This window comes from Puma concolor, chromosome C2 (genome assembly GCF_028749965.1).
Source record: "Puma concolor isolate L17-30 chromosome C2, mPumCon1.1.hap2, whole genome shotgun sequence".
In the NCBI taxonomy this organism is placed as follows: Eukaryota; Metazoa; Chordata; class Mammalia; order Carnivora; family Felidae; genus Puma; species Puma concolor.
In genome coordinates, this window is record NC_141675.1 from 92,720,655 (window position 1) to 92,735,870 (window position 15,216).

The 15,216-nt window shown below is 35.4% G+C and overlaps 1 protein-coding gene across 7 annotated transcripts in view; it reads right to left on the bottom strand.

Moving 5' to 3' along the window:
* Window positions 1-255: 255 nt before the first annotated feature.
* STXBP5L (syntaxin binding protein 5L) overlaps window positions 256-15,216 on the bottom strand; it is a 403,067-nt gene continuing 388,106 nt past the window's right edge. For all 7 annotated transcript variants that reach the window (XM_086675312.1, XM_086675318.1, XM_086675315.1 and 4 more), the window contains 4 exons: window positions 10,854-11,019; window positions 8,296-8,407; window positions 6,398-6,618; window positions 256-5,833 (listed from right to left, as the gene is read on the bottom strand). In XM_086675312.1, the coding sequence (XP_086531438.1) occupies window positions 5,792-5,833; window positions 6,398-6,618; window positions 8,296-8,407; window positions 10,854-11,019 (541 nt within the window). In that variant the 3' untranslated portion in view covers window positions 256-5,791. The remainder of the gene's footprint in view (window positions 5,834-6,397; window positions 6,619-8,295; window positions 8,408-10,853; window positions 11,020-15,216) is intronic.

Sequence of the window (15,216 nt, forward strand, 5' to 3'; positions counted from 1 at the left end):
GGGTGGCTATTCTACCCTTTGGGATTTATAGACTCTAGCAAAATCTATGAGTTTGGAGAACTTATGTTTAGTCTTTTTGTTTTTTACTTCAAACAAATGTGTTGTACATGCTCCTCCTCTCTGCCTTTTTAAAACAATTATACTTTGCAAAACCATGGCTCAAAGTGTTGCAAATGAAGGTCTTACCTCTGTCCATATTTAATCTTGGCAAAAATGTTTAGTAGTGCATGACATCATAACATAAGAGCATCTATGTACAAACATATACAATTTTATTGATATTTCTACAGACTACAAGAATTTTAAGTATAGTCACAATTGCTGAGTGCAACAGAAAAATAGTAATTTGTCATTTTCTGAAAAGATGCAAAAGTTCTGAAGATGAAAGAAAGATACATCAATGATGTCATCTGTTTCTTATTTCCTAGAATAAAACATCACATAATTAAGTACTAAAAATTATAGGTTATTAGAGATTTTGATTCTGTGTACACTTGTCCATAACCACCACCTAGTTTATATTTTCTGGCTTTGCAGTTAAGAAGCATAGGCCAATACCAGAGGGAGCAGTATGAGAGGAGAGAACTCTCAAGTTTTCTCATTAGGTATTATTGCCTTGGATAGGCAGACTCTCCCTTTTTAAAGGTGAAAGCAGTCTTTCAGGGCACAGATAGTGAGTTACAGACACTCTTCTCCCTTTAAACATGAATCCAATAACCAAGAAAATAAATCCAAGTGGCCCTGGGAGCTAAGCCAGCAATCAAAAAGGAACTGCTCTTCCTTCTTGCTAAGATCTTGTCCAACTATGCAGAAAAGGTACCTAGTACCTATGTCTCCTCCAAATGAAGAATGAATAATAAATTTGGACCTGATTTAGTAAATGATTGTTTTAATTTCCACTATCCTATTACTAAGAATTAGTTTCCACTTAGCTTTACATACTGTTGAATTTCTTATTTTTCTTCTGGTGTCTTGTGATGTCACATCTATAAGACAATCAAAACCTAGATGTTTGAATTGGAATAATTAATGGCCAAGTCACATGGGAGAAAATCACAAAGACAGACTTATTTAAAATTAATGGGGCCTTCCCTGGTCAGAAATTTGCACGGAACATTTGTTTTGGGTTTCAACACAATAATTATCAATCCAGACAACACTATATCTCTTACATGTTGTCTTCCCTGACCCATCAGAAGTGGGGCTTGGATACCAGCCAAGGTAGGCAAATGTTTCTTCCTTAATCGGCCGTAAAGCTGTGTTTGTCAACGTTGGCTAACATTGGAACCATGTTGAGGGCTTTCAAAATTACACATGTTTGGTTCCCACTCTGAGAGATTTTGATATAACTGGGAATTTTAAAAGCTCCTTAGGTGATTCTGTTGTACAGCCAAGGTTGAGACTCAGTTCCCTATGTGAATACATAAATAAAAGCAGCCATCTGTGCCTCTGGTTTCTCATCAAAATTTCTTCCACTTAACTCTGGCTCCCATGTCCCTCCCCACCCCAACCCTCTTGTACCAAACTGGCACTTCCTCTCACTTTCCCAAGTATTCTGTATTTTGTCCTTTTAGGGCTATTTTGTATGCAAATATGTACACTAAACTTGCTACACAACCACTACACTCCCTGGAATGAGCCATCCAGAATGCATGACTTACCAGAGTGTTTCTGGCACCTGGATCAGTGTGTATGTGAAGTAGTATGTAGTCAGTAATGGGGTTGGTGTAATAGAGGACATAGGTGAGGAAGCTGTGAAGGCTACCACTTTTCTCCTGAATCACAGCAAGTCCTGATAGAAGTGTCTGACTCCTTTCGGCATTGCCGTCTCTGAAAGTGTTCAAGTTCTAATGTCTTTCCATTGGGCCAGACTTAATCACACACATATATACTGGTGGGTTGTCCCAATGATCCTAAACCAAGGAGAGTATGTTTAGCTTACTTTTCTAGACCTGCTTCATTTTTCCCTTCTGCCAAACGTTTTATAACTATTTCAAAGAGCTCATCTTCATCTTCTTCAACCAGCCTTGGGCATAATCTATTTTTTCTTTCTCAAAGTCCTGGTAATCCCTTAATACAAATAACAGATTGATGGTACATTTAATATTTGACACATGGGTCACATAAAAAGGGACTCCAACAGTAAACCTTTTCCTCTTATAATCCTTTAAGATCTTTGAGGAATAGAAAACTGGATTCTGATTTAACTTGAGAATCACTCCAAGGCTATATAAAAGGTTTGACAAATTGTCTTTGTGACTAAAGTATAAGAAAACATCTCCCTCAGTTCTGTCACTATTCTTCCAAAGTTAGATAATGACCCCAATGGTGATTGGGGCACTGAGTCTGAGTCTCAAGTATAAGAAGGAAAGTCAGTAGTCCTGCTTTTGTAGGGGATTAAATGACAAATCAATCATCCTCCCCTCCATACAACAAGGTTAATGGATGATTTCATGGTAGGGGTTATTGCTCACATTATTAAAACCAGGAAAACAAACACTTATAGCTTCTTATTGGTGAATAGAACACAAAGACCCATTTTCTTGTGGGACAGTAAGAAGGGCTTATCTCCTGAAGGATTCATAAGGAGATGAGGTCAACTTAAGAGGCTGTGGTTTTCAAACTTTATCTTCTGATGCCCCCATAGCAGATATAATGTAATTTTGATGACTACTAAGGCTCAGTCATTTTTTCTATCATTGTCCAAGTTACTAGGAGTATTTTTTTGTGTTCCAAGATAGAGGCAAGACATTTAAATAGTAGAGAATAGAGGTGTAAAGAATTACATGGATCAACAGTACTCATTTTCCAAAGATGATGATGATAAGGTTGTGGTGGTGGTTGTGATGGTGTGTGTGTGTGTGTGTGTGTGTGTGTGTGTGTATACGTGCGCGCGCGCGCACACATGTCAGTGTAACAGAACGGAAATATTCAAAGAGAAAAATCACATCCACATTAGATTCTTGTTATTGCTGTCTCTTTGAATTATAAAAATAATTCTGATGCAGTAAAACCTCATTGATTTGTATTCCACTAATCAGGAGTTTGGGAGATGAAGTTACCCTTACATTAAGAAAGGGTTTATAAAAATTATATTGAAAGACATATTTAAACGACTTAAAAGAATTTATTCGTTCAAGCATTTAGAAGCACCTGTTTACTTCCAATTGATGTGCTAATTATAAACGTTTTATCTATTCATTAGAGCCAGAGTTTTAAGCACTTCTGTAAAATGCTATATTGTTCTTTTTCGTGTTTTCTCTGTATGCTTAAAATATTCTGTAATTGTTATTTTTCACTGATTCATATAAGCTTTCTCAAAATAGTATTTTATTGCATATGAACCACACATGTAATTTGGGATGTAATAATTTATCTTCTTAAGGTATGGTATTTAATTTTATACAAGACATATATTACATAGTCACATTTAATCTGTCTTTAAATAATGTAGAACAGTGGCTCTCAACTGGGAGCAATTTTGGCAATGGCTGGAGACATTATTTTATTCTGGGGTTGCTACTGGCATCTAGTGGATAGAGGCCAGGGTTGTTGCTAACCATCCTACAATGTAAAGGGCAGTCCCACAACGAAGAATTTTCCATTAATAGTGACATTGTTGAGAAACCCAGATGTAGAACAAGTTAAATACAAACTTACTGAGGCATTCAGAGACAGTCATTGAATTTGATGCCACTTTGGACTGAATTTCATTGTTCCTAAAATAATATTTTGCTCTTTTAGTTTTTTTTTAAGCTATAGAAATGATAAAGTATCTGTTCAGAAAATCAGAAAAGTGAGTTCTTAAAACTGATGGTACAAATAGTGTACTGCAATATGGCTGCCAATGTTTTCTAAACTCTGATCTCAGGTTTAATATTTTTACTGTATAATCTTATGTATCATATTTGTATTTCCAAGTTCTGTTACTCTAAGGCTGTTCTCAGGAATGGTGAGATTCATGGAGAAGCTTTTTTGAGAAATTAGGAGAATCCAAGGACTCTGAGAAATGGTTTCTTGGTATACATTTTCTGACTCTATCATCTTTGCTCTTCTCAAAATTACTGAGAGCATTTAAAGAAAGTACCACTTCAAAAAAAAAACCACTAATAATAAAAAAAAAATCTAAAAAAACCCTCACAAATAAATACTATTTTGGGCTACTAAAATAACTTGGACTGCAGGAAAATGTGAATTCTTAAACACAAATGCAAATCCAGTAATACCTGGAATAATCAAAATTCAGTAAGACAGACCCATTAATTTTTTAAAAATATTCTTTTCAAAGGAACAACATATTACAGGATGGGTCCTGGAATCTGCATACATTCATTTTCTATGACTTTTAACTTCCAGAATCATGTTAAATAATGATGGCAAATGTATTCATTTAGCCTCTAGTAGTTCACTGTTAGAGTTATGACAGAGAACGTTTATCATATTAAGGATATTCTTTATTCCACCTTTAAAAGAGTTTTAAATAAGGAATAGGTGTTTGGTGTCTACTGACAGTTTGTGGCTTATAGCCCAGTGAGTGACAAAATTATTGATTTTTGTATAATTAAACTCTCTCTGTATTTCTGTTGTCCATGATGGTGACTAAGGCCAAGATAGCAAAAATTTTATAAAGATTTTCAATAGTAAGTATTGAACCAAAAAGTATTTACTAATGAAAGCCCTTGTTAGTCAGAAATGAAATAAATCAGAATCCCTTTCCCAAAACATTAACTGAGGTTTTACTGAATCATACTGAAGAAAATGACCAGTTTGGTCTGTGAGTGTCAGGCTGCAAGAGCACCTTTGGATTGAAGACCCCACTGGGCTTGAACAGTAATATACTGTGTAATTGGCAGACAAAGATACAAATGGAGCCTTAAAAATATATCACTTTAGAAACTGAAACCAGAGTGTGTGAAATCAGTTCTCAAAGCTAACTGCATTGTTCCTATAATCTAGTTTCCCCAAACTTATCATCAACTCCCCTACAGAGCACGAGCCAGACTGAAAAAATGCTTTGAGGTGACCGAGCCCTACCTGGTTTATGACTGAAAATAGCAACTTGTTCTGCAGATGATAGAAATGGAAATAATTGTGGTAGGAATGATTTAATATACTGGTAATAATTATGACTGATAACCATGATGATGTAAAATATTATGGAGAGAGAAACATTAATCAGACTGTTGCCATAAGAATTCAATAATGTCATAGTATAATGAAAATTATAGATGAGAAGAAAATTCTGGTTTTCTTTTCTTTTTCGGTTGGGTATGGCAAATGTACTTGAAATACACTGATATCTTCTAATGCAGATTTTTTAAATTGTCAGGTGTGGCCCAATTTATAAAAATAGTTTACCATAAATCTTTTTTTCTTCTGTCACAACATGCTTGTTTTTTTTTTCTTTTCCTCTTAAGATGTTAATTTATCATGCAAAGATTTTTTTTCATTAAGTGCATTAATGCTTTTGTTTGTACAGGATTTTTTCAAATCAGCAGGACTCCCCGTAGTTCCTAAATGTAATCCTTAGCAAATGACATGCCAAGATGATAGCTCCATTCCACGCTGGGAAAAGGCAAATTCAGCCATGTCTTGGGATTTTAACCAGGTTTCCAGCCTTTGGGTTATACGGTGTCTCTAATAAATTTCCCTTATGATAACTTCAGATGGACTGTAATGGAACATTTTGTAGAAGAAACTGGCTTCTAGCAAGTTGAATAGTGATGCTGGGAATAAATTTGGTTTCCCTGAATAATGGTTTCTCAAAGCAGTCAACAGCTTCTTTAGAAGTTTAGAATTGGTACCATTTCTTATCCTTATATTTCAGCATTAACTGCAAAGAAAAATAGTCACAATAAAATGCTTTTAGAAGTCTTTAAAAGTACTAATCAAAGCAAGTTCATACTGAGCTAATCATGCGTATCTAACTAAATTGCAAAATTTATATAACTTCATTTTTTGAAATAAGGTGCATATGAGAAAGATTTTTAAAAAATAATCAAGCTGTAAAGACTCAGCTGATTTTTAATGATTGAAGCAAAAAGTAGTGTGTGGATTCTTGCTTCTTGTGCCCCTCACCTTTTTTTGCTTGAGAGGGAATCATGTAATGTACCTAAGCACCTTTCTAGTAGCAGGTGCACAATACAGATACGATGTATCAGAGCCAATGAATAATTTTCTTTTAAATTATCTCCTAAGGTAAAGCAGTATTACTATAGTACTTAAAAACATTTTTCTTCCAAATACTGGGGGAATTACAATACTTATAATGAGATTCAAGCTACCTTGGCTCTCACACAGGATTACTTACGGTGGCATCTCTGTTTGGGTTTTCTCGTGGGGGACCTGAATGTTTAAAGCTATTGCTGTGTAAAGATGCCTATATTAAGCAGTTTACCTCATGTGCATGTTTGGAAAATGCTTCCGCACTGGTCATCATGCCTGCAGTTTTCTCCTCCAGCTCTCCTAGCCTCTGTCCTCTCTCATCAAGTGCGATCCGGGCTCGAGTCAGCTCTCCCATCACCCCTCCGGCCGCACCTTTCATCCCTTCTATACCACCTGGGCCAGGAATGTGTTGTGCAAGGCTGCGCGATGCTTTTCCTGCTGAAGCTTCCCCAACTGGGAGTTCAAGCCATAGCAATTAAAAACACATTGTCAGTAATTCAAATAATTATAATCAAGCTTATCACCAAAGTACTTACATTAAATTCTATCATCATAATTCTCATATAGAGAGAGGTATACTTGGTTCTATCACAGACGTGTATTTGGAGATGTTAGCATTTACCCACCTATGAAAGAGATTGAGACTGCGAGGTAACTGTGTTGTTACTGCCTGTCTTCGTGTGTATGTGTATGTGTGTATGCGGGTTCCATGCAATATGGCATCACTGCCCTTCTTGACATTGCTGAATCAGTTGCTCACAATATAGGCGATTTCATATTTAACCCATATTAGGATAGTTCCAATCTTAGGCCAGTTCATTTGTTTAAACTTCTGCCCAAGTCTTCATTCCTACCATCTCTGCTCATCTTGCTGTCATCCTCTGTAGGCCTCAGTTGTTACTGTTTTAAATTGTGTGTTGGGGGGAAGTAAAATACTAGAGAACAGGGACTATGCCTGATGGACACGAGCATACATATGTTGAAATTCTGTTCCTTTATAAAAGGATAATAGTTTCTCTACCATTTACAAAGTTCAGTTTAATTTGAATGAATTTTAAGGAAGTTTTTTATTGAAAGACAGCTATCTTGGTAGAAATTTGGTGAGCATTCTCAAGGATGTAACATTAGGCATGGAATTAAGATCTATTTTTTTTTTTTTAATAAGAGACTTACTGAGACACAATTCACATACGTTATATACCACAGTTCAGTGGTTTTCAGTGTACTGACAGAGTCATGCAGCTACCACTACTATCTAATTTTAGTACATTTTCATTACTCCAAAAAGTTTAAACTCTGTGCCCATTAGCAGTCACTCCCTGATCCGTCCTTGTCCCAGTGCCTGGCAACAACTATATGCTTTATGTCTGTATGGATTTGCCTATTCTGGACATTTCATGTAAGTGGAATCATATAATACGTGGTCTTTTTTGTCTTCCTTCTTTAACTTAACATGGTGTTTTCAAGTATCATTCATGTTGTATCATGTATCAAACTTCATTTGTTTTTATGGCTGAAAAATATTCCATCATATGGAGGCATCTAGATCTTCTGCTTGGTTAAAAGTTCAAGAGAAAAGGAGTTTTGATCTGCAAGACTAAATAGTGGTGAGATATTCTGGAAAACACATTTTTCTTTCTGAAAATGTTCCCTAGTATCTTTCTACTCCTTTTCAATTATTGTTTGTCAGAGTTTCACTGGAAGAATTTTAAAGTAATTTATTCTGTAGCATTGATAAGCCTTGTGTTCTGGATAAAGAATCTGTTTCCCAGCAGTGGTTTCAAGGTAGCAGATCCATAAACATTTTTTCCAGAATTCAGTAACTGAGTATCTTCACCTGCCTCGTGCATATGATCTACTTGCAAATGACATATTTATTAGCTTACTAATTATTTGTATGAATTGCATGCAGTATTTTTATTAAACTATTTCCTAATATTAAGTAACCGATTTTATTCATATTTGGTAAAAAATAATTTTCAAGATACAGAAGCAAAAAACCCTAGTCTAGAATTTGAGATCACATATTATATTAAGTTACACACACACACACACACACACACACACACACACACACAGAAACAGGTCTTCTATTTTGTGATACAGCTTCATAATCAGGAGTTTACTCACAGAGCTCTTCTCTGTCAAATGTCTGTCCACTTCCACCAAAGAGTCCCTTGAGAAAGCCTCTATTTTGAGCTTCTGGTGTCTCTATGGGAATAAACAAATCTCCTAGCATGTCCTGCATCAAATTCAAACAAAAAATCATTAGAGTAACTAAAAATAAATTAATAATAATAATAATAATAATAATAAAACATTGTGGAATGTTAAAGCACATAATGAAAAGACAATCTGCTTTCCATATATTTTCCTGGTGATTTTTGCTTTCCTCCCAGTTTTCTCTCTGGCATTTCTTTCTCCACCTCCTTTTCCTTCCCTTCTCCTGTAATTGACATCTTTAAATTTTCATTTTTATGTCCTCTTCTCTTCTCCCCTTTACAGTTAGTTAGAAAGCATGAGAAGCAATATATTTACCCTAGGATTAATCTCCACCTGATCAGTGACTCACAATCTGGACTGCTTTTCCTTTTTCAATTACTATAGCCTCTTTCCTGTCTGAACCCCCTTCCTGAACTAAGCATGGACTAACCTATGAAGTAGGAAGCCTTTGGGAGTATGTGGAGGAAGTTTGGATTTATTTTTATATGAAGTACAAAATTAGGAAATGATTCAAGATAAATGAGTCAAAATAGGCAGCATAGTGAGACACAGTTGTTTTCAATATCTGATGTGCTTTAGAATGACTGGAGAAATACCTTGTTAGAAATACAGGTGCTTGCGCTTCATTTCATACATATTAAATCAGAACCTACATAAATGTTCTTTGGTTATCTATATTTTTAGTGTGCTCTTCAGGTCTTTCTGAAGCAGACCAAAATTTGAGAATCATTGGTATGGAGGAAGGAACTTCAACCAAAAGTCAAGAGATGTGTGACCTAATATCAGTTGTCCATGAACCTGCAGCGTGACTCTCTCTCACCTCTTCTCACCAGACCTGCACTCTTCCTCCTGGATCCCTTCTCTTTGGAAGTGGCAGCACCATTTACTTAGCCAGAAACCCAGGGATAATTATTAATCCCTTCCTTTCCCTCACTGCTATATCTAATAACCTTCCAATCCAACTGATTACACTCTTACTATTAAATCTGCTAATTCTCTCCATTCTCACTGCTAGCTCCCTTATTTTAAGCCACTGTTATTTTTGGCCTTAATTATTAAAAAAAAAAAAAAAACACCTCCTAATTGTTCTCTCAAATTCTTCAAAACTATATGTAACCAGAATATTAGTTTTAATAAACAAATTTGCTAAACCTTTTCCATGACTTCCTGTTCCCCTTGGGATAAATGCCAGATTCCTTAAGGAGCTTACAGGGTGCTCCAAGATCTACTTTTGAATAATTCCCCAGTACTATCCCTCCACCCTTTTCACTGTCTAACTCTGCAGTTTATTGGCAGTTTCCTGAACCTCTGGAATTTTTGCATGACACTACTCTGCCGAGAATATCATATCCTTTTCCATTCCCAGCCACCCATCCCTATAGATGACTCTTATTCATCCTTTACAACCTTGTTCTAATTAGCCCTCCCTGCTATCCCATAACCCAGGGGCCCCTGTTCCATGTCTCCTCAGCTCTGGCACAGCCACATATAGACAGTCTTTTTCTGTCAGACAGAGTGCGGTGCTTGTCTGTTGACTTATCTTCCTCCACACTAGCAGGTAGAGACTTGTATCTTAACTAGAACCTAGCCAAGTACCAGGCATATGGTAACCACTCAACAAGCAATTGCTGAATAACAATAATAGGAACATTATTATTTATTTTTAAAACATACTATATTCCAGGCACTGGGCTCAGTTCTTGACTTAATTCTCATGACAGTGTTCCAAGGCAGAGCATACAGGTCGGTTAAGCAAAATTCCCAAAGTTATACAAGTGGGCAAAATACAACTTAAATAGTTCAGAGCTTATACTTTCAACCTCTCTATTAAAATGGATGGGTTTTAGTTTTCTGTTTTGTAAAATAAAGGGGTTGAACCAATTAAATCTCTAAGATGCTCTTTTGTAACCACTTTTAGGTTATCTAAGGTTTTGATAAGCTTTTATATTTATTTTGTTTCAAAGCTCTGCTCACTGCTATGATAAAACACAAATGCCCAATACTAACCCACAGGATATGTATTTATTTTGTATGGCTCTTAAAATTTAGACTTCTTTTTTTAAAAAGTCCATGAACTCCCTGAATTGTATGCAAGATTTTTGCGTGCACGTGCATAGTCCCCACCTTGGAGGGAGAGTTTATAATCTTACAGGGGATTCTCCATAGAAAAAAAAACAAAAAACAAAAAACAATAAAATGACCAAACAAAAACTCAGCCATTAATATGTATGATCTTTGCATATTCCCCATCAGTCCCCCTCTTTCTTTCTTTCTTTTTTTTTTTTTTTCTGTGTATAACTACACCCACACTAAACTTGACAGGGTCACAATGATGAACATATATTCAAAACTTCTAGGGAAGGCATATTTATTGCCTGCCCCAATAATATTTAGCTATTAGATATCTCTCTCATTCTCTTTTTACAACCATATCCAATGTGTATTCATAAATGTGCCTGACCTACCTGTAGATTATCACACATCTCTTGGCTGTATGTTAACCGCTGAATTTCAGTAGGAGAGACGAGGTATAACGCTTGGCCTTCATTGGTAAAACAAAATGTCCGTGCTATCCTCATGTCTGTCAGTGGCAAATAATTAACATCCAACATTGGGCGAAGACTAGGTAGGCTGAATGGAAAAAAGCAAATCCACATTTCATATTCACTTTGTTAGAAGCTTTCATTTCTCTGTGTAAAATGTACAGTTCCTTACATAAAAACATTTATTTTTATACCACTATTTAATGTTTGTTTCTTTTTATTCTCTTGAAGTCTCTGGTAAAAAAACTAAGACTTTGACATAAAATTATATACACACAAAAAATTATGGGCCTGGTTCCTTCTCTTAATCCACACAGATACTTAGCAAATATGTTTGAAGGGTGGATTAAATGTAGTGGCCAGCAATTTCAGAATACACTCTGCAGCATTTCACAGGTTCCTGCAACCAAAGGTTGCAGTCTTTGGTTATGGGAGAAACATCACCACTAGAAAGTACTTGGTCTACTGTCTCCTTTTAAGGCAAAACTCCTGAGTCTGAGGAGGTTATGCACTGATGAAGACATGGAATGGATCCAGTTCACTGTGCCTGGCCATGGAGTGGCTTTGCTCCCCATTCCTCTACTCCCTCTACACACAGGAAATAAAAATTACCTATGACTTAGGACATCTGCGCTGAAGGCATGCTTAGTAAATAAACATGGTTAGGGCTGTACGGGAATGAGAATAAGTATTAATAATAGATCAGAATTAGGCATATCTAAATGAATACCACTCATCTCCAGTGTCTTACCAAATAGCTATAATCTTATCCTTATGTGGTAGCCCAAAATTTTGCTTAAATATTCATCAGAATGTCCCTTTGGATATGGCCACAAGAGCCAGTTTTGCAAACTACTGAAGAAACTGGTCTCATTGCTTTTAAATCACACCTCTAATACCAAAAGGATAAAAAGAGACTTGTCATTAAATCTCCAGCTTTCAAATTGTTCAACTGATTCTGGTGTGCAGGATGATTTTAAATTATCCCAGATCATAAAACCAGTACCTTGAAAAAAACCTACTTATTTCTCTTATGAAAGTAGTTTGTTATTACAAGTTAAGCCCTAGAACTTTACAATATAGAATGGGATCTGAAATGTGCACAGTTGGAAAAAGCTTTCCATGAGGTTCTGGCACTATGTTGTCCGATATGGTAGCCAGTAGCTACATATGGTTATTGAGCAGTTGATATGTGGTTTGCATGAACTGAGGTATTCTGTAAGTGTAAAATATGTACTGGATTTCAAAGACTTAATATGTTATGACATTTCAAGTAATTGAGGTCTTTAGGCTGTGAGCCAAAACAAACCTGGTTAAACAGACTTCCATGCTAGATTCTGTCAAATTAATGGGTGGCGGTGGGGAAGGGATTCCAATGGACTTTTCTGATAAGCTACATTGTTTATGTAGCATAATAAAAGTAAGCGAAGAAAACAAAAATGGTTTAATTACTTCAGGTTGGAAATGGCAAAAAGTAATTTACTTGCTAAGAACCAGGAACCAAGTGCTTTTAAAGTTGAAAAAATAGATTTTTTTCTGTGCAGGGACACTTTATAAGGAAATAGTATCACGTAACTAACAATGGTTTTCACTAAAAGCCCAGTTTGAGAACACATTTATAGATACGACTCTTGTATCCCTGTCTACTACTTTCTAGGTTTGGGTACATTAGCATGTAAGCAATCAGCTACCTGCCAACTATCAGAAAACTAGGTCTTGAGAAGAATGGACTCAGTAGAGTTAATTTCTGATAGGATCTGGAAATATCTAGGAAAATACTTAGCATGGGAAGATGATCAAAGTCAGGAGCATGCCAATTTGAAGGATTCAGTTCTTCAAGCTACATATTATATATATTACTAAAATCATCCCAAGGTAATTTCCTTCCAAATATTTTTGAGATCCTCAAGAACACATGAAGATTTTCCACTAGGACATAATTAATATTAAAGTAGCCATTACCATGTAAAGCAGTTTTTACATAGAGCAGAGGAAGACAGAGATAGTATCTTAATTCTCCTGTTGCCATGACTCCTGCTGTTTTTTAAACTCTCTATTTTTCATTTTTCAAGCCATTTCCCTCCTGATAAATGTAGATGGCAGCACATATTTATGTAAATGGAAATTAATTTTCAGATATACTCAGTATCATTTGAGAAAACGAGACTCACTAAAATTTTGCAAAAACAAGGTAAGTAATCACTATCAAACTAAAAATTTCAATTGTGACAACAGTTTAACGTCTTTTAACTTAAAAGAAAAATTTTGAGTGACTAAATGTGAGCTTGGGGAGGAGAGGGTATGTGTGATACACATTTTTTTTTTTTCCCTCAAAACTAAGGCATGTCTAGGAGTTAAGTCCTAATTTTCAAACAGGACTGGAATGATTTTCATGACAAATACTGAAAAATAGTTTGAGAAAGAGAAACAGAAACAGAGAAACAGAGACAGAACCAGAAATATCTAAGAGAATGAGTAGACAGTAAATGATTTTTTTTATTTTTTTTAAACTTTATGTAGCTACTTTTCCTTGGCTTACATGTCTCCTCTATTAAAGAAAATCTAACAATGAAAACACTCTCGAAAGCCAAGTTTTGCTCTTGAACTACTTTCCTGTCCCTCATCTATCTTTTTACCACAAAGTTTCCTGAAAAAATAATCTATACCAGGGGTTGGCAAACATTTATTAAAGAGCCAGATAGTAAATATTGTAGGCTTTGTAGGCCATATAGTCTAACTACTCAACTCTGCCTTGTCATGCAAAAGCAGCTAGACAATATGTAAACAAATGGGTGTGGCTGTGTTCCAAAAACTATTTATGAACATTGAAATTTTAATTTCATGTAATTTTCACATATTATGAAATATTCTCTTTGATTTTTTTCAACATTTTAAAATGTAAAATCCATTCTTAGCTTGCCAGCTGTACAATATCAGATTACAGGAAGGGCAGGATAGATATGGCCTGTTGGCTGTAGTTTGTCAACTTTTGATCTATACCACTGTCTCTTTCTCCATTGAAAATTTTGTTTTTGCCTCCACTATGCTTCTAAGATTTGTTTTGCAAGGATCACTGATACCCTACTAGTTGCCAGGCCAGACCTAGTGTTTTTTCTTCTACTCAAATTCTTTGGCCTCTCTGCTATATCTGACTACCTCTTGACGTTTTCTTGGTGGTCTTCTATTTTTGTTTGGATACTCTTCTATCCTTTTTATTTCACGAAGTTATTCTTCTCCTTTTCCTATATCTCTGATGACTTCTTCTCAATATCCTCTGCTGGATTTTGTTTTTATTTTACTACATAAATATAGAGATATCCCCAAGTTTTTGTACCCAGATCAGTCTATTTCTCCGTTCTTTTTATACTATCTTCTTTGATGATCTCATTCACTGCTGTAACTTTCACTAATGCATTTATATAGATGACTAACAGAGCTGGATCTTCCATATTTTTCTAACAGTCCAAACCTAAAATTGCTTGCCAAACTTCTGTGGGATCACTTAAAAACACCTCATATTCCAAGAATTCATTCTCAAATTTCTCATTTTCAGCTTTTCCAAATTCTCTTATTTCCTGTTTTAATGACGTCGCTGCTACCCAGGTTCATTAAATATTTTCAGTTAAATTCTCTTCTAATCCTGTGATTTAATGGCCTCCATTACCTTTCACAATCAGTTTTATATTTAGCAAGTTTTCCTCAATTATCCCTCACATCTGTTTCCACCTTGCTTTCGAGATAGCTAAAACTTTAGTTCAGAAGACCATTTCAAGCTCTTCCTTTATATGTATTTCCCGATGTATAGCTAGAGAAAGTTAAATTCAGCTTTAAAAACAGTGTTTCCTATTAACTGATTAATATCAAACTCATTAGCCTGCCATTACAGGTCCTCAATAATTTACCCCAATCTTTCTCTCCAGTTTACTTTCCTCCCAACATCTTGTATTTAATAACATATACCAACTATCGCGTGACTTTGATTCTGAGAACTTAGTTTGTGACTAGAAGATTCAATCCTATATTTCCTCTGTTGGAATATACATGTTCATTGTGTTATTATTTGTGTATCTGTCTTATCTCCCCAATTTGATAGTAAGCTTTTTAAGGATTAGGACTATGTTTTTACTAATTTTTATATCTTTCATAGGCCTAGTATAATGCTTAACTGTCTCAATGATTTTTAGAACCAGGTGATGTATTAAAATGAATGACAGTGACTTCTACATAGGTTATATTTATTAAACGTTTGTTGAATTCATAAAATAACTAGGTAATTAATTTTGTG